This window comes from Grus americana, chromosome 11 (genome assembly GCF_028858705.1).
Source record: "Grus americana isolate bGruAme1 chromosome 11, bGruAme1.mat, whole genome shotgun sequence".
Lineage (NCBI taxonomy): Eukaryota > Metazoa > Chordata > Aves > Gruiformes > Gruidae > Grus > Grus americana.
Genome location: NC_072862.1, coordinates 22,820,277 through 22,841,232, shown reverse-complemented (window position 1 = coordinate 22,841,232; position 20,956 = coordinate 22,820,277). Strand labels below are relative to the sequence as shown.

The following is a 20,956-nucleotide window of genomic DNA, read 5'->3' as shown; positions in this document are numbered from 1 at the left end:
TAGAAATTAGCTGCAGATATCTTGAAGAATGAATAAAATGTGGGTATCTGGTCCCAGGCAGACTTTTAAAATTTGCCTAAAAATGGAAATAGCTGGGAATAGATGCTGGTGTTGTTTCTCTGTGGGCTTACAAAGATTGGTTAACAGTTTTCTATTTTCTTTTGGTTCACCTTTCAGTATACTCAAATTCTTAGAATCCACTTATATTCCACCTTCCTATATATCGGAGATGGAAAAAGTTGCCAAGCAAGGAGATACCATTTTGGTGTCTGGAATGAAAACAGGGAGTTCTAAATTAAAAGCAAGAATACAGGAAAGTGTCTATAAGGTAAGAAACTTGCATTCATCTTTTTTTTTAATATATATTATTATTTAGTTGTGTAGTCCGATGTTACAGGAATACTATGAGTTTGCCCTGCCGTATTGTTCCCATTGTGGGTATCAGTGCTGCATCTCTGTCTTACTGGATGGACTCTCTAGCCCATATCACAAAAGACGACAGTGCTGCTCTTGATCACCCTGAAGGGCTTGGAGTTTGATGCAATTACCTGACCCACGATGGTGCATGCGCCACAGATCATTTCTAAACCTAACTCTCTGACAAAAGGCCCTGCGGCAGAGGAATACACTTCAAATACCTCTGTACAGTTTTATTATTCCTCATAGTCATTTGTTTAACTAGAATCATGCTGGATAGGGCATTGGCCCTTTAGGTCTCTTCAAAAATAACCAACTAGGACACTTTAGGTCTTTTTTTCAATACACAAATAACTAGAACAAGGATTGCTATATTGGATATACCTTTGTTTCCTGTTGTGCTTGAAATGAGTGTCATATGACCACTTTGTTAGTGTCTAATTCTACTTCATTAGATTCTGGTCTCCAAGGAAGGGCTTTGGGATCAGAATGTCAATGCTGCAAGGGTGTTAAACTGCAGTATTGGGATCTTCCCAGCTGCTGTGGGATGCTGTTTCTTTCTTTGTAACTTGTGGTGACTGAGGTTTTTATTTAACTCTACTAACAGAGTTGTTTTTTCTCTTAATAGAATACACAAACACCTGAGCGAGTTTTTATGGGTTATCGCTTACAGGAATTCACATTGGGCTAGCATCAACAGAATACTACACCTTAAAAAAATCCTTGTATAAAATGATGGGGGGGTTCTGAAGTTCATCTTGTATCTGCAGTCTGGTTTTGCAGATTTGTGTTAATACATGTTGTACTTAATGGGTTTGCTTAAAGCAGAATTGCCTTGGACTGTCTAACCCATACCTATAAAAAGCGTTCTATGAGAATATTATCTAAATGTATGTAATACTAGTAACGTGGCACCAATAACAGTGCGCATTAAGAACTGTATTTTTGTTACAGTTCTACCTTTGATAATTATGCTGGATATAGTTACTCTATATGATATCAGTCTGACTTTTTTTTTTTCTTGAATACTTGTAGCTTGATTAGTTCTCTATTTTAATATTTGTTTTTCTGAATTAGTTTTGAGCTGATACTATGAGTGCAATTGAAATAATATTGTTCTGTTGGCAATTTTTTATGGCTTTCTGCTTAGTAGTTCCTTTAAATCTTTCACTGCTTCCAGACTGCATGTTTTCAGTGAACATCCCTCAAACAACTGTAATAGAATTTATACAATTATCTGTTGTATTCCTAATTTAATAGACCAATGAGTTTGATACAGATTCCTCAGTGAAGTTATAAAGGGTGTGTTGTATAGAGGTACCATGTTTTACAGTAGGGAAAATAAATTTCTAGATTTCTGAATAGTCATTGTGCATCTGTCTCGTTTTTCTGTATTCTCCAGAAAGCTGAATGAAAATGATGTCCATACAGACTTGATTTTTTTTTTCTTCAGCCTTGCACAGTATGCACAGAGCAGATCTCTGTACCATTCATTGTCCTTTGCATTTCCTTGTTGTGACAAAATTTGAGATGATAATAAAGAGCCAATTACAGCAAGTAATATTTTTCACTTATAGATTATAAGTTATTGCTGCGTGGTCTGTTTCAAACAAATGAACTGCTTTAAACATGGTTGCTTTTTCATTTTTTGTGGTTTTTTTTCTTCCCCTCAACCAATAGCATGTGCATCCTGCAGAAGTCAGATTGCTTATTTTGGAAAACATCCTTTTAAATCCAGCATATGACATATATCTTCTGGTAGGAACATCAATTCAGTACAGAGTTCAGAAGATAAGGCAAGGGAAGATTACAGGTTTGTCCTGTTCTTTTATTTATTTTATTTTTATTTTTTACGCTTTGTGTGATTTTTTTTTTTAACTGCTGAGAAATTTTTAATTATGTTTAAACTACTTTGTTAGTATTTAATACTGTTTTCCTAAACCACATGATGATACAGCTGTTTAGGTTTTTTCTGTCAAAAAAAATTGTGTCTGTAAAGGATATCATCTTGCAGATTTGTCACGGACATGAAGGGAAGGGCAACTTAGAATAGGAGCCAACACTATCATTTTAGATGTACACATTTATTTCACGTCGACTAAGAAACCATGTCTGACTTTCTTAATTAAATCGAATTTAGATTAGCAATTTTTCTAACAGAAAATGTTTTCTTGACAAATGGATTTGCTCCACTTGTACAGGTGTGGGTTAGCTGGCTTTATGCCCATTTAAAAGTGGGAAAATTTGTAAGTGCATCTCTTGCTTACAAGGAGCCTATGATGATAATGACTTTTTTCTTCTTTTTGTTTTAGAAACTAGGTAAGAAGTGTTTTACTGGGCTAGTAAACTAGGTTCACTACATCAGCTAGTAGCGCAGAACGGAGCAACAGAAATTGTCGGTAGCGTGTAGAAAGTAATTTGCTTTGGGAGCTGGGATGTTAGGTCTAAACAGTGGGATGATCATAGTTGGAAATTGCAGCTTGAAATAAATTAAAGTTAGGCGAGAAGCTCGTTGTGTGTGTGTTGGTATAATCAGAGAAATGCTATTTCTACAAGACATTAAAAATACTGATTTAGTGTGTGCACTAGGCATCAATAACAATTAATCAGCAATAATTAGCAGCATCTGAACACTGACACATTGGCTTTTATTGTTTCATATGTTGCCTTGTTTTATGTACAGAATTAACGATGCCGTCTGATCAGTATGAACTGCAGCTACAGAACAACGTACTTGGTCCTGAGGGAGATCCGTCTTGGCCGGTTGCCAGGTTGGACCAGGCAACATCGGTTGTAACTGCATTGCAGCAGGGACAAACTAACCTCATACTTGGGCACAAGAGTATCCTTCCTAGGTGATGCTTTGCCATCCAGATCTTTGTGGCAGGAGACAAATTTTCCACCCTTTGCAGCAGAAAAAGATAAAATTATCCACATTTGTACCAGTAGTCCTGAAAGTCAGGAGCACCTGGTAGCGCCATAGAAGGCAGCACTGCTGTGAATTCAGTCTCGATAGAGCTGCCTGATGCTGTGAAATGTTCTCAGGAATTAGGTTGGCAAAAGTTCAATTAAATCATGTCTGTTCCCCTCAGTCAATGTGGGAATGTGATGGGGCTTTATTTAATTTTTATATTTAGAGCATTATATTCTCTAGTGGGATCTCTCTAAAATGCTCACTGTCTTTTTCAGGCTAGCGGGAATAACATTTATTTTCAGCGTACGATTAGCTTTAAATAGCCAAAGAAGCTCAAAGAGCCCAAACAAGCTGATCTTTACTTGACTTTTGTCAAAAACCTTTTCTGTTCCTTTACTGAGACTTCAGGTATTCGCATGCAAGGGGTTTCCAGACTACCAAACAGCACTATCTATGTTGTAAATCCTGGATATTTAGGTTGGTACTGGCTGCAATTTTCCTGATTGCTTAATGTAATTTCTTGCCTTGTTTTTGTGTTGGTGTTTCTTCTATGCATACGTACACACTTCCATTTCTCATATTAGTTTTCATAGAAAAGTAATTTTTAAAGTAATTTTATTCATAAAAGTAGCTCAATGTGAAATAGATTTAGTAGTAAATATTTATTTTCTTTCATCTCTGTATTCAGCAGCTTAAAACAATGAATGCACATCTTCAGAGTGTGGGCACCAGAAGCAAAATGCTTATATCCATTATGTAATGAGGCCGTTCATTTGTGCTGTTCAATATTTCCTGTTTTGTAGGATTTACAGTTCATCCAGGTGACAGATGGGTCCTAGAAACAGGCAGACTTTATGAAATTACAATTGAAGTGTATGATAAATCAAGCAATAAAGTGTATTTATCTGATGTAAGTGAAATGTTGATATACTTCTGACTGTCTGTCTCCTAAATCCTGGCTTTCTTGGAAATTAGTTGAGCAGTTTCTTACTTACATTGAGTTAGGACATTTCAAAGCATGTTGTTTCTTGCCTTTTCCTTTTTCCCTTTATTTTGCTGGTTTGTGGTTTTGTTTTTTTTTAAATAAGTCACTCTGATTCATGTGAAAGTGCCCATTGGAGTCTAAGTGCTGTAGAAAAAACGGGAAGAAGTTGGATAATACACTTCAAACACGTAGCATAGGCATTGCACTGCAAGTTGCAAACCAGTGTAACTGCTGGAGAGCAGCACTGATACGGTACTTCATGGCATCAATCCCCCCCAAATGTAATGTTGTCGTGTCTAGAGGCAATCTTTCCTATTAAAGCACGGAGTGTAAGGTAGGCTTATAACACTCTGGAGGAGCTACCTGTTTCCTTTCAGTTGGTTGTGGGAAAAGCTTAGATGATTAGCTAGCGTTAAACCCTTCACTGTTTGGTAGTTAAATAAGATGAATTCTAGGTACTAGGTACCAAATATACGTTGCTCTTAAAGGAAAAAAAAAATAAATAGTTCATTTGCAAGCAGAAAAAATTCATTAATTTACTGCTTTTCAGAAGATAAAATTTATGTGAATGTTTGAATATTTGTACTTGCTTCCTGAGATACATATCTGAGTTTCAGCTAGATCTCAGAAATGTGCTATTGGGGCACTATATTTGCATGTTCTTCCCCTTTTGTGTTTAAGAATGACAAAATTAAGAAATTATTGTAAAATATGAATTATTTAGTGGTATAAATATTGGTACTTTTCATGTTAAATTACATGTCGCTTATAATTTTAAAAAGTAAATATTTTCTATGGCGTTAATGCTGTGTCTAAAAGATACAATCTTGTTGAAAGACTGAAACTTTCGCAGAGGAAAATTCTTATTCCATTTCAGATAAGTTTCTTTGAACTATGTTATTGTTTTCTCATTGATTCTTGCTAATATGTTTATGTCTGTCTGTACAGTGTTAATGTCAGTTACCCATGGCAATATCTATTTAATGTTCTGGTTTTAGAATATCAGAATTAATACAAAGCTGTCCAAAGAATATTTTGAGGTGCTGAAGTCATCTCTGAATGGGTCGTATCATTATGTGAAAGCAATAAAGAAGGGTCAGACCATTATTGATGCTGCACTGACATCAGTAGTAGACCAGGTATGTTTTTATAAAACCTCTTCTGCTTTACTGGTAGGCCTAAAAAGAATTGACTTGTGCAGTAGTGACTTAATAGTGACATAGTAAAAGGAAACCTAAGAATTACATGAGTCTAAGCTGTCCTTGTTTAAACACAGATTAAGAACCAGATTCTAAAATCCTTACTTCAGGAAAACTGTCAATTAAGTCAACAGAGGATTTGCTTAAGTAAAGACTCCGGGATTTTGCTACCGAGTGTCTGGCAAACTCCTGTTAAACTAGTAGTGCACAGCACTGATTATTTTTTTTCATGGCAGATACTTATGTGGGCACATACTGTTTCATTGTTCTGGTGCAAAGGTTCTCTCACATTCTCTGAGTGAATTTTACAATTTATTGTGGTAGGATCATCAGTGTCATACCCTGGCCTTGTTCTGCATTCAGTTATATTTGGAAAGTTTTCTATCATTTGGTAAGTGATGTTAAATGCTGGAATGAAAATCTGCCAAATGTATCAGCCTGCAAATTTCTTCAAATTAATATTCATTAACTTTCTGCTCATTGGGCAGGCTGCTGAATGTATGGCTAACTAGGGCACGTGGTGTGAAAGTGATTTGCTTTTGCTTGAAACTTGGAAAAATTGAACACTTCAACCCATTTGCTGTGAAATAGTTTTAGTGATTCCTTGAGTAGGATTTAGTAGATCCTTGTATGTGATAAGCAATGCTTATTCTGTGTGTCAGAGAGGTACTCTTGAATGAAATGAGGTCTACTGAGACCTGTTAAAAGTTTTCCTTCAGAACTCCAGTAAGAAACAGTATGTTGTGCCAGAGGGTTATGGCATTACAATTGCAGCAAAGTTGTAAAGGCCAGTATTTGGGGGTGGGCTGAGAAATGGGTCTTCTGGGCCAAGTTTTGTCTTCACCTGCTGTGGAGTGGACTGAGCAAAGAGTAAATGCAGGTGTGGATTTCCCAAATTAGTTCTCTAGACAAGGTCTCAAATACCATGAGTAGTGAAAGAGTGGATTTCTTAATGCTCTTTGCCTTTTAAATTAATGTGGGCAACTATATCTCCATAGTTATACTACTCATTTAATACAATAGCACACTTTGCTGCGATGAGCTGACTGTTTGCTCACAAGTAACATTGTTCATAAGTGACCCTAAATAGTTGCTTTCCTTTTTCTCCAAGACATTGTCAACATCCATATATAAGGACTAAACATTAATTCTAGGAAGCACTATGGTGCCGTTTCTAATACTGTGCTGTTGCTTTTTGTAGGATGGAGGCGTTCATACATTACCAGTTCCAGTGCGAAACCAGCAAGATGTTGAAATATATGTTCCCATAGTTCTTTCACCCAGCATTTTGACGTTTCCTTGGCAGCCAAAAGCAGGAGTCTACCAGTACACCATACAGGTATGCCAAAGAAGTATCTAAATGCAGAAGTACTGCTCAAGCAAGCACAGCGAGGCCTGTAACCGCTTACATGGAGTTGACTTTGGATACTTCAGACACAGTGATATCCAAAACTTTATTTGGAGGAATTTTGTTGGATGTTAGTTGCAGGGATTAATGCGTAAAAAAGGCATGCAAAAAACCCCAATAAACATAAAAACCCACTTACTTTTACCTCTTGTCTTTCACTTGCTTTCTCTCTCCCTCATGCATGCGCCACGCACATACACACAGAATGGTTTGGAATTACAGAAAACGTCCTAGGCACAAAGCTTGATAGTAATAATTAGAGGCTGCCATTTACTGTAAAGGGATGGAAGTATGAACTGGAGTGTGAAGTGACTGCACGAAGGGCATAGCAAGATCAATGAGCAGCACCCTATCAACCTGACGCGAGCATCCTTCACTCACCACACTTCTCATGCTTCTAATAAAAAATTACAGGGAGGGAAAGGCCACAGTTTCATTTACAGTGTGACCTTCTAAGGGGACTTTTTTCTTACATTTCTCATGTGTGTCTTTGCTCCCGTGCTGCCAATCCTTCCGTACACTTCATGAAGCAAACGTCTTCCAGCATCCAGAGTCTAACCGGAGAAAAGAACCTTGTGCTTCCCTAGCCAGGACTCTCACCCAAAGATACTCCGATCCTGCACTCAAGTGTTTCATGCAGTTTCTGCCTCTCCCTTTTAGCATGACGTAGTGCTGAGGTTTGGGTCTGTCTTCAAGTACACAGTATACAAAAAGAGGCAGTGGGACACGTGGTGTCTGAAGTAATCAAATCAGTCTCACAGGGGTAAAATTGCATTCTGTAGTGTAAATCTGAAGTTAACGTCATTGAGTTTAACGCTGTCATCCGTATTTTTAATTTCTATGGGATTAGTTTGGTTTGGTTCATGCTATACCCAACCACACCAGCAGAGTGTGGTAAAAATTCTTAGTACAAATATGCATTTTCAGTACTTCATAACCTCTGCTAGAGTCCAGTAAGGGAAAGTAAATGTGTTTTTCTGTTTCTCACCTCTTGTACAGTTCTATTCATCTTACCTTATCTTGCGTACATCATCAGATATCTCACTGGAGAACATGCCTTCATGTTACTCCAGTAATCTGCATCAGTATTCTTATGTTAATGTGATTTTTTTTTTCATTAAAAACATAAACCCTTTTTTTTTCTCCCAACATTGAAATCAGTTTGCATTTACTGAAACTGAGAAAACTGAGAACATTTTCCTGATGTGCCCATTCAACTATACCAGTGGTTGTTTATAGTAGCACGCAGCTTGACTGTTGTTCCTGCCTGTAGATTAGTGTTTGCCTCTACTCGATAGTTTTTGAGTCCGGCTATTTTAAATTGGTGAGTAGACTTTTTCTGAAAATAAATTGAAAAACATTTTTGGTTCTAGCCAAATTCTGGTTATAGCTAAAGTAACTCCTTTCAGATGGTATCTGAATGACTTTGAGGTTTTACTTTGTCAGCTGTCTGGTTTTTTTGTTCATATTTGTGCTAATAAGATGGCTTCTGTTGCAAGTAAAAAAAAAAAAAAAAAGGAAGGAGTAAGGATGTTTCCTTCCCTCCTTCCCTGTGAAGTTAAGTACATGGAGGGTTTTTTTTTGTACTGGGGGCATCACTGTCACTAACAACAGTTTGTGGAGTGCAGCTAACAGGCTGTGGATAATGATTAGACTCAAATAGAAGCTGGTTTATCCTTTTTCTCCTCAGTGCAAACTGACTGCTAGAGCGAAAAATGTAGTAATGCCTCTGGCTTGTATGGCAAGGAGATGTGACTCCGTAGACTTATTAAGAATTGAGTATTTCTATTTTATGTTTTCTGCTCGTTTCCCTGTTTTAATTGAAAATATCTTTAGAAAACATTCTGAACTTTTACATTCTTTAAATATTTCTCACCACATCCCATGCTTCTCCTTCTGTCACACACCGTTACCTATTTATCCATTTGTCTTTGTCCAGTGCTCTTTCTGTAATCAGGTTGTGCACATGCTCGGGGAAGGAAAAAGGGAAATTATTGTCCTTTTGATTTTTTAATACTTTTTCTGGTTAAAGTTATTAGTTGCTGCATAATTTAGATTTGTTTATTTTCCACACTGTCCATCTAGACAAGATTTATCATCTTGTCCATTTTTAGTTTAATTATGAAACGGGTTGGAGCAAATGCTGAGGAAGTTAAAGAAACAGAAACAATACACATAAACAGAAAAATTGCTCCGATGTTCACCCTTGTTTTACTCTGATGGAACTTTGAAATTTATTTTGGAGTGTGAAAGTCTTTTTTTTGAATGCATTATTCTCAGTGTACCTTTCTGCACGGTATTTGTCTCAACAGACACTTCCTACAGCTCACAACAATGCTGTTTAAAACCTATACATTTTACAGCATTGTAATGATTATGTTTCTTCAGTAACTAGTATTACACATCTAGGAGGACAATACTTGTGCTGGAAAAATGTTTTTTTGGCCCTTCACTTTATAATAAATGAACCTGCAGCAGATATAACCCTGTCCTGGCTGCCAAGTGTTCATACCGTGGCTATAATAATTTGTGTCTGTTGATGTGGACCATAATACCAAGTAACTAGTTCTTAATCTTCTATAGAATAATTCCACTCACTTAAGCTCTTCTAATCGTGAAACAAACTTCAAGAGCTGGGAGCTCGAGGAAAAGGGTGGAGTTTTCTTTTTTTTATTGCTTTGGGGTTTTTTATGGGAATCTGCATGATAAACCTGAGCTTGTAAGTTTGGCAGCTGCTTCCTTGGCTCCTTCCTTGGAAAGCCATTGTGGGAGTGTAGCCTGTATGTTTCGCAGACCCTCGCGGTGCTTGTGGCAAGAGCGGGCAGTTTCCATATGTGCCTATCGCTCGTTCCATGACTGATCAGTTGCTGGAGCAGCACCTTTGTTGAATGGCTGCAGGTAGACGTGCTGATTTTCAGCATGAAAACAAAGAAGTAATGCCAAGAAGAAAGTGATGATTTTTTTTTCTTTTTCTTTTTTTCCCTCTTGTCTCATTCCCTCCCTGCCTCCCACTTTTTTTCTTCCCTTTAGATCCCTTAACAATTCCCATTGAAAGAACCTAGTAGGTACAGAGTGTCAGGTTAGCAGCTCTGAGACCCAAAATCAGCACTTTGGCTGTTGGTAACAGGGGGAGTTTTCAGACGTATGACAATCCCACGTGCCAGGCCTCTGGTGTGCTGGTTTGTGAAATGCTCTGCTGACTCTAAGCACTATCAATCATTGGGAGTTGTAAGCATCAGACCTCTGCAGCTGGGAGGGAGATATTTGGGTTAGCAGCACTGGTGAGCACAGATGATATGTGCACGAAGAAAGCTGAAATGAAAATGAATGAAGGGTGGTAATCTTCTCATCTTTCGGTTGACCTTGCTTATTTAAAAGTTCTGAGTTGTTATTTTATTTGTTTCCTCAGTAACAGCATTGCTGTTGCTCAGTGTGTCCCTGGTTTTCATGCAGGATATTCAAAGGCTTGACAGCTAAGAAATGTGAGAACTATATACTTTATAAAATATTGGAAATATTTTCTCTCTGTATTCTAGGCTTATGGTGGAAGTGGAAATTTCAGCTGGTCCTATTCTAACCAGGCAGTTGCTACAGTGACAGTCAAAGGAGTAATGTCAACTGGAAGTGATACTGGCGTCAGTGTTATTCAGGCAATTGATGTTCAGAATCCATTGCATTATGGAGAAATGAAGGTAAAACTCTTTATTTTCCCTGATCCCTCTTGAATATGGCTTCTGGAAACAGTGAAGAAGCCAAGAACGCAATAGGCCTTCCCCTTTCCAAAATGTTTCCGAGAGATTTCCCTGCCTGCCCTGTGGAGATTTTTTGCTTCTGGGGATTCAAGCTCTCTCCACTGCATTAACTTTCATCCCATTTTTGCCCCTTCCATGTTTCCTTGGCAAGTCTTTTTCCTTTGAAAGTTTTGAGTGCAAGAAGGAAATAGTAATTTATTATTGGCCTAGCTATCTAAGCAGACAAGCCAAACTAAAAATGCTTCTGCAGGGTAAGAGGTGGGTGTTTTCCCTCGATACAAAATGATGGCAAGGAAATTCCTGCCTGGAGAAGTGGCTGAAATGCTATACAGTGCCACATAATGAATCTGGATACCAAAGCTGTCCAAGAAAAAACAATCTTTTAGGAAGATTAGGAGAAAATGGGAATGAAAAATACACCTCCTACGAGGGATTTTGTGGTCTCTGTGCAAATCGTACCCTGTTCTTAGGATTTGGTCAGGGTGATCAGTGTGCGATGTGAAGAAGATACAGGAACAGTAAATGTAACAACCCCACAGGAAAGAGTGTGCAAAGAGAGGTGAAGAAGCTCCTGTGGTTAACACTGTAAATATACAATCTTAAATATTTTTCTCTAGAATGTTATTGATTTGGAAATTTTTGGACACAAATAATTTTCCTGAATGAAACTCTGTCAGTACTTACTCTGTCAAGCTCTTGAGAACTGCCAGACCTGTAACATGATAGAACAGAAACTGAACATCAGTACTGTTGTGGTGTGTATTTGCTACTATGAAGTAGTACTATTCTGCTACGTTCTCAGATTCAGGCATTCTAATATATGCTTTAACTCTGTGCCTTTTGCAAAGAGCTAAGCGTTGGGATGGAAACCCGACGGAGAGGAGGAAATTTGCTCCTGACATCAGAAAAACTAAGAGATAGTGTACTGAGCACACGTGACTAATCAGGGATCCAGGGGCTGTGTTTGTCTAACTGCATGGTCATAGATGAAATAGGTTTGTTTATGCCAAGCGGATACTATTGAGGCTGGCAAACAACCTCCATCTGGCTACGGCTTTATAAAGGTGATGTCTTTGTTTCTGAGGGAGCAGAGAAGGTGGTGCAGGAAGCACGTCTTGTGAGCCCTTGAGCAGTGCACCTTCCTTCCAGGGTACATGCCTGTAATTTAGCAACTGGTGGGGAGCAAGCTGATTGCATCAAATATGCATACATTAGCTATACAAAATACCTCATAATTTGTTAGTATTCCCATGTGCAGCACTACTGTTACTGTTGTACTGCACTTCTGTTGCGCCAAAGTCCCTTTTGACAAAAGTGTTAAAATATGTGTTTGATCCAGACTGCTAAGTCTCTCCCGTAATGGAGAGAGAACTACGTAAGCAGATATTTTTCCTCTTTTTTTTTGTTTTGTTTTTTTAGTATGTGTGTTTTGGGAAAGATCTTTCTATCCAAGCTTTACTTGGAACAGCTGCATCTACTAATGCTGGGTTTTTGAGGGGCAAATTGGCTTGGGTTTTGTGCTCAGATTATTTATGTCAGTTCTACAAAATGGATTTGAGAGAGGTGCTAAACTTCATGCTTCAAATAATGACTTAAATGCTTAAAATAATGACACAAATTAAAATTTGTGCAGAATTTAGTTTATAAACTTACTCTGAAATTATTCTTTGGATAACCCAGGATGCTGCTTTTAGCAGTGCAACAGTTACCAGCAGGAGATATGGGAATGAAGATTTTCAGTTAAAACTTCTTATCCTCAAACACAAGTCAAAGCCCGAAGACGGAAAAAATACTTCTCTCCATGTGAGCTTTCAGAGCAGTGTATTGCACAATCTGAATAGGTTATTTTTGAATGCCTTTGTTCTTGTGTTAGGAATTGCATTCTTCGTAGAATAACTATGAAGAGTTCTATTTACTGACCTCAAGTGAGCAAGTTTTAGGAATAGTTAAATATGTTCCACAAGGATTGCAGTTTTAACTCTGTACCATATGGTTCAATATTCTATCCTGAAGCCATTTGCAGATGGTTAGCAAGTTAAGATATTGCAAATGAAAAGCTTTGATCATGGTGATTGTTATGAAATATGCAGTCAGTCTGTGGTGGATTCTTTAACATTAATGGAAAAAGTAGCAAATCAGAATCACAAATAATACGACTAAGGCTTGTTCATCAATGTACCAGCATAGATCTATTTCTGCCGGTCTTATTTTTGAAAGTAATCCTTTTGATTTCAGAAGCATCTCTCACACAAAGACTACTGGTTGAAGCAGAAGGTTGTTATATTAGTAGATAATTGTTCACTTATTTTAGATTTATGACATTACGGTGGGGAGATGTTGAGCTTTGGACACCTTTAAAAATGTTTTGCCAACAGAAATGCAAGAAAGAAAGAAAGAAAAAAAGCCATTGAGGAAATGTTTGAGTCCTCAATTAAATTAACAGAGGCTGGGGAGCCTCGCTAACTATGTCGGGTCTATGTCCTTTGTTCCTGGTACCGTTTTGTGGAGTTGTGTTCATACATCTCTGTCCTCTGTTTCTTTCCTCCTTCAGGTGTACGTAACTGAACCTAGTGGGATGGAGTTCACACCTTGTCAAGTTGAAGCACGCGTTGGCCAAATATTGGAGCTGCCCCTGAGGATTAATGGCCTAACAAATGTCGAAACGGGTGAGACGGTCCCGCTGAGTGACTGCTCACACTTTGATCTGGTTGTGGAAGTAGAAAACCGTGGTGTGTTCAGGCCACTTCAAGGTGATTTGACCCCCTCCCTGTTTTGAAAGTTAAATTAAGATGTTACTAAGGGACGCATTTCCTTTAAATCACTGTTTCAGTTGCTGTGTACAGTATTCCTAGAGAGGTGCTTAACTTCAGAGGTGGGGATCAGAGTAGTTTTATTTTGAGTATATATTTACTTTTTTATGCAGAACTTCCCTTCAATATTTTTGATGTTTTGAGGGACTCTGAAAGCATTTTGGCAATTATTTTATTGGACAACGTGAGGTCTCTTGTATGTCTTTCTACTGATTTAGTATTTTTAACATGCTTCTGTAATAAAGCTGATATGTGGACCCCTCTTATGAGAAGACCTATATTGTGGTTTGAGGTAGCAGTGGAAGATTTAGAAGAACACTGAGATTAATAACTGCTTTGCCAAAATTGTCCAGCAGTGCTTTCATTTCTGTGAAGAGACTGTTCATTGTTTGCTCACAAGGAACTAAGACAATCAGCTGCTTAAATTTTGCTAAAACTCTGTCCTGAAGTTCATTGGTTTAAGAAATGCCTCTTGTCAGGTTTATTGAGAATACGGAGTATGCGTTTTGTTTTCAAAGATTGCCATTAATGTTGCTGAGCTAAGTGGACGTTGAGCAACGTGCTTTTTCCTGTGTCTACTGAATGCAGTATGTTATTCAGATGTACTATTAATTTTGTCCAAGTGTCTCTTGTATGGAAGCTCTTTCCTGTGCTGTTGAGCCAGTAAAACCACTCTGCATTGTACCATCTGTTTGCCCGAGAGGCAACTATTTTAAATGTCACTATGGAGTATGCTGTTCTACTGTTTGTTTCAAAAAAAGAAAAAATAGATCCCTCCCAAACCCCGAGAAGTCCTCTAAGTAAGCAGAGAAATTTCATGAAAATACCTTATGTCCAGCTAGAGGGATTATGTATTACTTGCAGTTCAAGTTGCTCTGGGTAGGAAAGCTTGTTTAAGCAGTGTAACTTATTTGTGCTTAATTACAAGCCAGTTTCATTTTAGAAGAGCAAGATGAAAACATTAAGTAAGAGATAGAAGTTATATTAGTTTGTACCAGAGTAAAGACTCATGTCTTGTTTGAGACATGGATACTTCAGTAAGTGTGGGGTTTGAGATGAAAGGCAGTAGTGAACATTTTTACCTATTCGGTTGGAGAACACATCTCTACTTGCTTCTGGTAGAAATGCTTTTGTCGAGAAAAGCCATGTTGAACTTGTGTTAAAATGCCTGGGCATTTCTCTCCAAATATGTATTTATATATTTTTAATTTATCTGACAGGAAGGCTTAAGCCAACTGCTGATTTTTGTAGTGGAGTCAGAGTGAAAGCTGAAACTCAAGGATACACAGCACTTGTTGTTAGTTACACCCATGGTCATGTCCACCTCAGTGCTAGCATCACCATCGCTGCTTATCTGCCATTAAAAGTAAGTCTGGTTTTGCTGCTGTTAGAGCAATTCATGTTGCTTAAAATGCCTTCAAATGACAAATAGCAAGTTGATATTATGAATATGTTTAAAAGAAATGAGGCGGGTGGTTGATTCCCAGGGAAAAACTTAGGGGCTGTTTTGGAGAGTTGTGTTTTAACCCTTTCTCTGTGGAGCATATATATAGTAGAGCTTGCCTACTTGGATATTGCAAGCCAACTGTAGAGGAGTGAGCAGTGCAATAGCGAACTAACAGGTTGTTGCAACTTCTGAAGTGGAAAATGAATTTGATATCCTTACCCATTTTTCCGACTTTGGGTAAGAGAATCACAGTGGCTGTCATCTGAAGATGGACACTAATAGGAGTCAGCTCTCATCCGAGCGAGGATATATATCTTGTTTTGCACAGGACACCTGATTTAGTAAATTACTTTTTCAGCAGACTCTAGATTGGTTTAAAATTATGTGACACTCAAATCATTTGTTTCTCGACTATCCATTTTAACTGATTAACGATTGACTTCATAAGGTAGTAAGGGGGCAGTCACAATTGTGTGTCCATAGTGGCAAACGGAAGTAGACCTAGCTTATGATTTCTGCTTTCATAGTATATAAACTGATTTTTGCAGGAAGGCTAAGTTGGTTTGCCTGTACAGTGATGAAAATATATTCTTTTCCCCTACAAATGGGAGAAAGGTATTTCACTGTTGAACAGTTCACTAATAACAGGAAGAACAAACCTGAGTACAGGGTCAATATATGGAAATATGAAACAGTATGCATATGTTACCCCCCTCTTCAGAGATTTAACGCTGAATCTGCAAAGCTGAAGTTTAATACATTTGACCATGCTTTTTTTCCCCAAAATCTGGATCAAAAGTTTGTGCAAATTGTAAAAATTTGTGACTGAAATTATGATTTTACTTATTTAAATATCCTTTTGTGTAAAGATCTTAAATAGCTGAGTACAATTATTTGAAGATGCTGAAACATCCTGAGCAGGGTGTGCAAGCTTTCTATTATTGGCAGTAACGTGAGAGAGAGGCATAGTCCCTTTAATTATGAACTTTTCATATGTATGGTATCATTCACTTTATTGGCAAAGCCCCTCGATGTATTCTAACATTGCTTTCAATATATAAATTGAAATGATTCTAGGGTGCTTAACAGCCAATACGTGGTGACAAGGAGGGTAAATAAAGTGCACTTCAGAAAAAAAAAAATTCTGTGTTTAGATATCACAGCGAAGAACTTTTTTTTCTTTGAAGTGCAGAACAGTGATGTCCACGTTCTTTTCTCTCCTTTCTGTAGAATGAAATATTTATGATGCCCAGAAATGGAAGGCAGCATTTTTCTGTCAGATATCTATTTTTAAAAAAATCCAAAAAGTAAAAAGTGGGAGAAAGATAAACAGGAGTCAAAGGGCAGGCAAACACTTGAAACTAAATCTCACAGTTTTCCAATGGGTTTTTGCCTTTATATTACAAATATAACTAGGGAGTAAATGGGAGGAAAAAGGAACGTTCATGCCAGCCCTTCCCATGCCTTCTCTCTCTTCCTACCAAAATGCACCTATGGAAAGAATGGAACCGTCCTTTATGTTAGCTGCTATTTCTTTTTTACTAAACTCCTGAGTAATATGATGTTGTGGAACACAAGCTACAAATGGTTATTGTATATTAAAATGTCAGGTTAACTTCTGTGATGATAAATAGCACAGGCTGTCCCAGTGATGTGCATCAATGTAGAATTTATTGTAGAGGGTTGAAGTAAAACTTGCGTAGGAGAATAATTACATGCACAGAACTGTGCTGGAGAGAGCACAGTCAAGTGAAAGGATTTTTAAAGAGTAAAATTTGACATTATTTCATTAAAGTACTGTCTATTCAAAAAAAATGTAGTAGAATGCTATCTCTTTGATGTGCTCAGAAGAGTATATTCAGGGTTTTTCTCTTGCTGTAATTCTTCATGAAAGAGATATGATTGGAATGTAGCTAAAACTTTTCTTTGGATCTGTGGGTTCCATTGAATATAATCCAACTGGACAGAATTCTTGTAGGTGATTCTAATTATTTTGGTACAACTCTGTTCTTAAATAACCATGCTTACTAACCATGGTGTGGGAAAAATCATAGCCTAATCAAAGTAACAAAGATAGCTTTTCCATTAAGAAGGAAGTTTCTTTTGCAAAGTACAACCAAACTATGAGTAAATGGAATCGTTAATTTGTAACTGTCATTCATTACAGACTATTGATCCTCCATCCGTTGCTTTAGTGACTTTGGGTTCCTCTAAAGATATGTTATTTGAAGGAGGACCTAGACCATGGGTACAAGAACCTTCAAAGTTCTTCAGGAATGTCACTGCTGAGGATGCAGAAAGTATTGGTCTCTCTTTATTTGGACCTCCTACATCTCGAAATAACATCCAGCACTGGGTTAGAGTGTCTTGCAAAAGCCTGGGAGAGCAAGTAAGTGCCAGAAGGTATTTGTATTGCCCTCTGTCAAACACTGAGCTAAGGCAGTTGAGAACAGGCTTCAGGCAGATTTATGATACCATATACCTTTTATATAACAAGTAGTTTTTATAATAAGCCAGAAGAGAACTTGGGTAAGTACATAGTTTATGCATTGTGATGCTGGTACAGGTTTTAGAGCGAGCATTTCATAACGTTATGTTATAAAGTGGTTTATGATGGGTTTACTGCGGTGTAAAGCCAAGTCACAGAAACCTTATGTTGTAGAATGTGTTAAACAGATCCTAATAAGCGCAGCTTCAGTTCTCATAAATAGGATCATAGCAGAAGGGTACTGCAGTAAAGCAACTCTTCTGTCTGCCCTGCTCCTCTTAACCAAGTTACCTTCCAGTGTGATTCTGTTTAGAATGACAACCATATGAATTTACTGCTCCGATATTTGTGGCTGTAGTCATTTTCCACCTGGTCTTGTTTTTTCCAACATGCAGAAGTGATTTATCCTGCTTTACTCACCCTGGTCACTTTATAAAGCATTTAGCTTTGATTTAATGTTTTTCTCCTGTAATTCTGCAAGGCCTAAGCATTTTGATGTGGTTGCCAAATTGTTTAACTGATTTCCTCAGTGGACGCTGTATAAAGTGTAGCTATTTCTGTAAGTGCAAATTCAGAAAGGAACAAACATTTTTTGTTATCTGTGCATCCATTGGCTGTCTGTCTTCCTTGTTGTCCAGAACAGATCGCGTCTCCATGGTTCTGGCTAGCACCAGCGCGTATAGGGTGGATAAGACAGGTAACCAGAGCTCCCTCAGCCTGCTAGGATAGCCTTCTCTATGTTTACATCCACTTTGTTTTGTTGAGGGCTAAAAAAGCAATGTAAAACAAAACATAACATGTTTTTAAACACACTGAAGTGGCTACAAATGTTGTTCTGCTCTCACTCTGCAAGAAAAATGCCTGTCTGTTAGCTTTTTAAGCTTCAAAAGATATGTTGCTTGACTCAGATTTGGTACTAATAAACATGAATGCATAGAAGTTCCCAGGAATAGTACTGTGATAATGGTGCAGAACCGTTCTTGAAATGTGCACTTATTTTACATCTTCCTGTGTCTTAATGCTGCTGTAAATCTCCAAGAATCATATTTTTGCTTGTTCATTCTGACATCAGAGTGTAACCGAGAGGTGTGAAATAGAATATGCCTGAACTCAGTAGTCCGCTCTTCTCACTTGCCTGTTTTCATAATTGTACAGGTTATTGCCTTAACAGTTGGAAACAACCCCACAATCACCAACCCTTTTCCAGCAGTTGAGCCTGCTGTTGTGAAGTTCATCTGTGCTGTCCCTTCGCGACTCACTTTGACTCCTGTTTATGGAAGTCCTCAGCTTGATCTCTCCTGCCCTTTGCTGCAACAAAACAAGCAAGTGGTAAGCGTGGGGAGTGACAGGAAAAAAATGTGTTCTTATCACTTAAAAATCAGTGTTTGGACCTCCACATACGAAATAGTGTCTGACTTGCTGCAAGAGCAGCTGTAACTCCAGTGTGGTGGTCCACACTGGTATCATTGCCTGCTTCTGCAGAGAGCAATGTGAATGTGAGTTTCCTACAGTGATCATTTGAACAGGTTTATAAAGGGACCTACCAGAAAATGGGAGTATATGTAAAAGCATTTGGATTGTGGCCTCTCACAGAAGTGTCACTGTGAAGAAACCTTTCTGACTTGTCTTGAGATAAACTTCTTTTTTTATTAAAAAAAAAAAAAAAAAAAGGAGGGATGGAAGGGGGAAATATTTCTAAGGGAAGTACAACATATTTTACCATACACACATTATTACATAAGTGTACATTTGGGTGTGTCTATTAGTAAAGGCACAAACACTGAAGATAGCTATGTAAGCATATACAGTGAGTACTGTTCAGTGACATCAGATGTATTCAGCTTTGCAAATCTGAGTCACAATAAATGGACAATGCATATGTGTAGATTATCAAGCATAAAGAACTCTTTCTTCTGTATCCTAATGAGTGCTGTCACGTGTTTTCTGCTGTGTGAACTGGGTGTTTTGTTCTGTTAATATTACCAGGCAAATAAAAAGTCATCCCACTTTCATAAAAATGCAATGTGTATTGAGTTGATGAATCACTTTAACTTCTATGTAATAACATGATGAGAAGGAGATTTTTGCGTATTATAAGTCACTTCAGAGTTCACCTGTTTTTCTAGCTCTGTTATGTGTCAGACTACATCAGTATGCTGCTATTGCTAATGCATTTCACAAGATGAACGCTAGAAGTTTGAGCTATGTCTTCTGACAAATAGACAAATAGTATTTCTAATTATTTGTTTGAATTCCAAAGATGACGTAGTTGAGCTGTGTGGTTCAATTTTTGTTTTAAGATAATTCACTGGCTAAAAAAACCCCACGCTCCCACCCCCCAAAAAAAACCCTTGCAGTTGAAGTATAGCTTAAGGACTTTGCATTGATGGCTCACTTTAATGAACATTACTCATGTAACGAGTGTTATAATAAATCTCATGGAAATCAGCATACTTTTTTTCTTTTAATGATTAAAAAAATCCTCTTGCATCTGTTCAAAATATTCATTCTTTTTCAGGTTCCTGTTTCAAATTATCGCAATCCAGTATTGGATTTGGCTGCGTATGACCAACAGGGCAGTAAATTTGATAACTTCAGTTCTCTTAGTGTTATCTGGGAATCAACAAAAATGTCCTTAGCTAATATTGAGCCTGATATGCCAATGGAGCTGACTCTGAAAGAAGATGGAAGCGGTCAAAAGAAAATGCATGGTATGAATTAGTTTAAAAGAACATTTCATTATTTGAACAAGGTCAGGATTAAATCTGTTTGGTAATGTCTGAGCTTGATTAAAGAAATTACTGTAATCTGCAGCCATATTTTAGCTTATCCTCAACATGCTATTTAAAAAAAAAAAAGGAAAAAAAAAAGAACCAGAACCAAACCTAATGCCTAGAACCTGTGTCAAGAGAGAAAAATCCTTGTCTGTTTAGAATGATAATGGAAAAGATTAGCAGTGTACGTTTCATCTTTTTCTTCCTCATAATCAGATTTATTTGACTTTTTGTTTGATTCTAGGCTTACAAACTGTTCTAGTTCATCATGAGTCTGGAACAACTGCCATCTCTGCAACTGCAACAGGGTACCAGCAATCCCATCTCAAGGCAGCTAAAGTAAAAGTACCGGTGCGCAGAACTGTGGTTTTTTTTGTTGCCGTTTTCCTATGATGCTTAACGTATAGTGCTCCTGTGTTTTTATTTCCTCAGTGCATAGTAATGCAAAAATAAGGCAACTCCATAGCTGATTCTGAAGACGGATTCATACCACGCTGTTTTTATACTGTTCGTGGCTTTTCTCACTTTCTTCTGCACTCTGTGCTGCTGTTGGCATCAAATATATCCAATTCCTTTTTTTTATTTTTAACCATCTGGGCCAGGGGATTACAAAGAATTGTTTCAGTTGGTTTTGTTTTGATTTAGGTTTTTTAATGAATTGGTGAATCTCTGCTGCTTGTCCTTCAGTAAAGCAACCATGTACTTAGTGCAGCTGTCACTGGGGAAAGCAAATGTATTATTTCCACTGCAAAACTGGGTAGA

General features: G+C 37.7%; 1 protein-coding gene across 1 annotated transcript in view; it reads left to right on the top strand.

The window, feature by feature from the left end:
- The window catches only part of NUP210 (nucleoporin 210), a 65,214-nt gene that overhangs the window by 16,063 nt on the left and 28,195 nt on the right, over positions 1 to 20,956 (top strand). The window contains exons 5-18 of the mRNA XM_054838574.1: positions 178 to 328; positions 2,098 to 2,230; positions 3,101 to 3,259; positions 3,740 to 3,808; positions 4,135 to 4,241; positions 5,315 to 5,455; positions 6,717 to 6,854; positions 10,460 to 10,615; positions 13,227 to 13,425; positions 14,706 to 14,851; positions 17,100 to 17,321; positions 18,576 to 18,749; positions 19,939 to 20,131; positions 20,439 to 20,545. Coding sequence (XP_054694549.1) covers positions 178 to 328; positions 2,098 to 2,230; positions 3,101 to 3,259; positions 3,740 to 3,808; positions 4,135 to 4,241; positions 5,315 to 5,455; positions 6,717 to 6,854; positions 10,460 to 10,615; positions 13,227 to 13,425; positions 14,706 to 14,851; positions 17,100 to 17,321; positions 18,576 to 18,749; positions 19,939 to 20,131; positions 20,439 to 20,545 — 2,095 coding nt within the window. The remainder of the gene's footprint in view (positions 1 to 177; positions 329 to 2,097; positions 2,231 to 3,100; positions 3,260 to 3,739; positions 3,809 to 4,134; positions 4,242 to 5,314; positions 5,456 to 6,716; positions 6,855 to 10,459; positions 10,616 to 13,226; positions 13,426 to 14,705; positions 14,852 to 17,099; positions 17,322 to 18,575; positions 18,750 to 19,938; positions 20,132 to 20,438; positions 20,546 to 20,956) is intronic.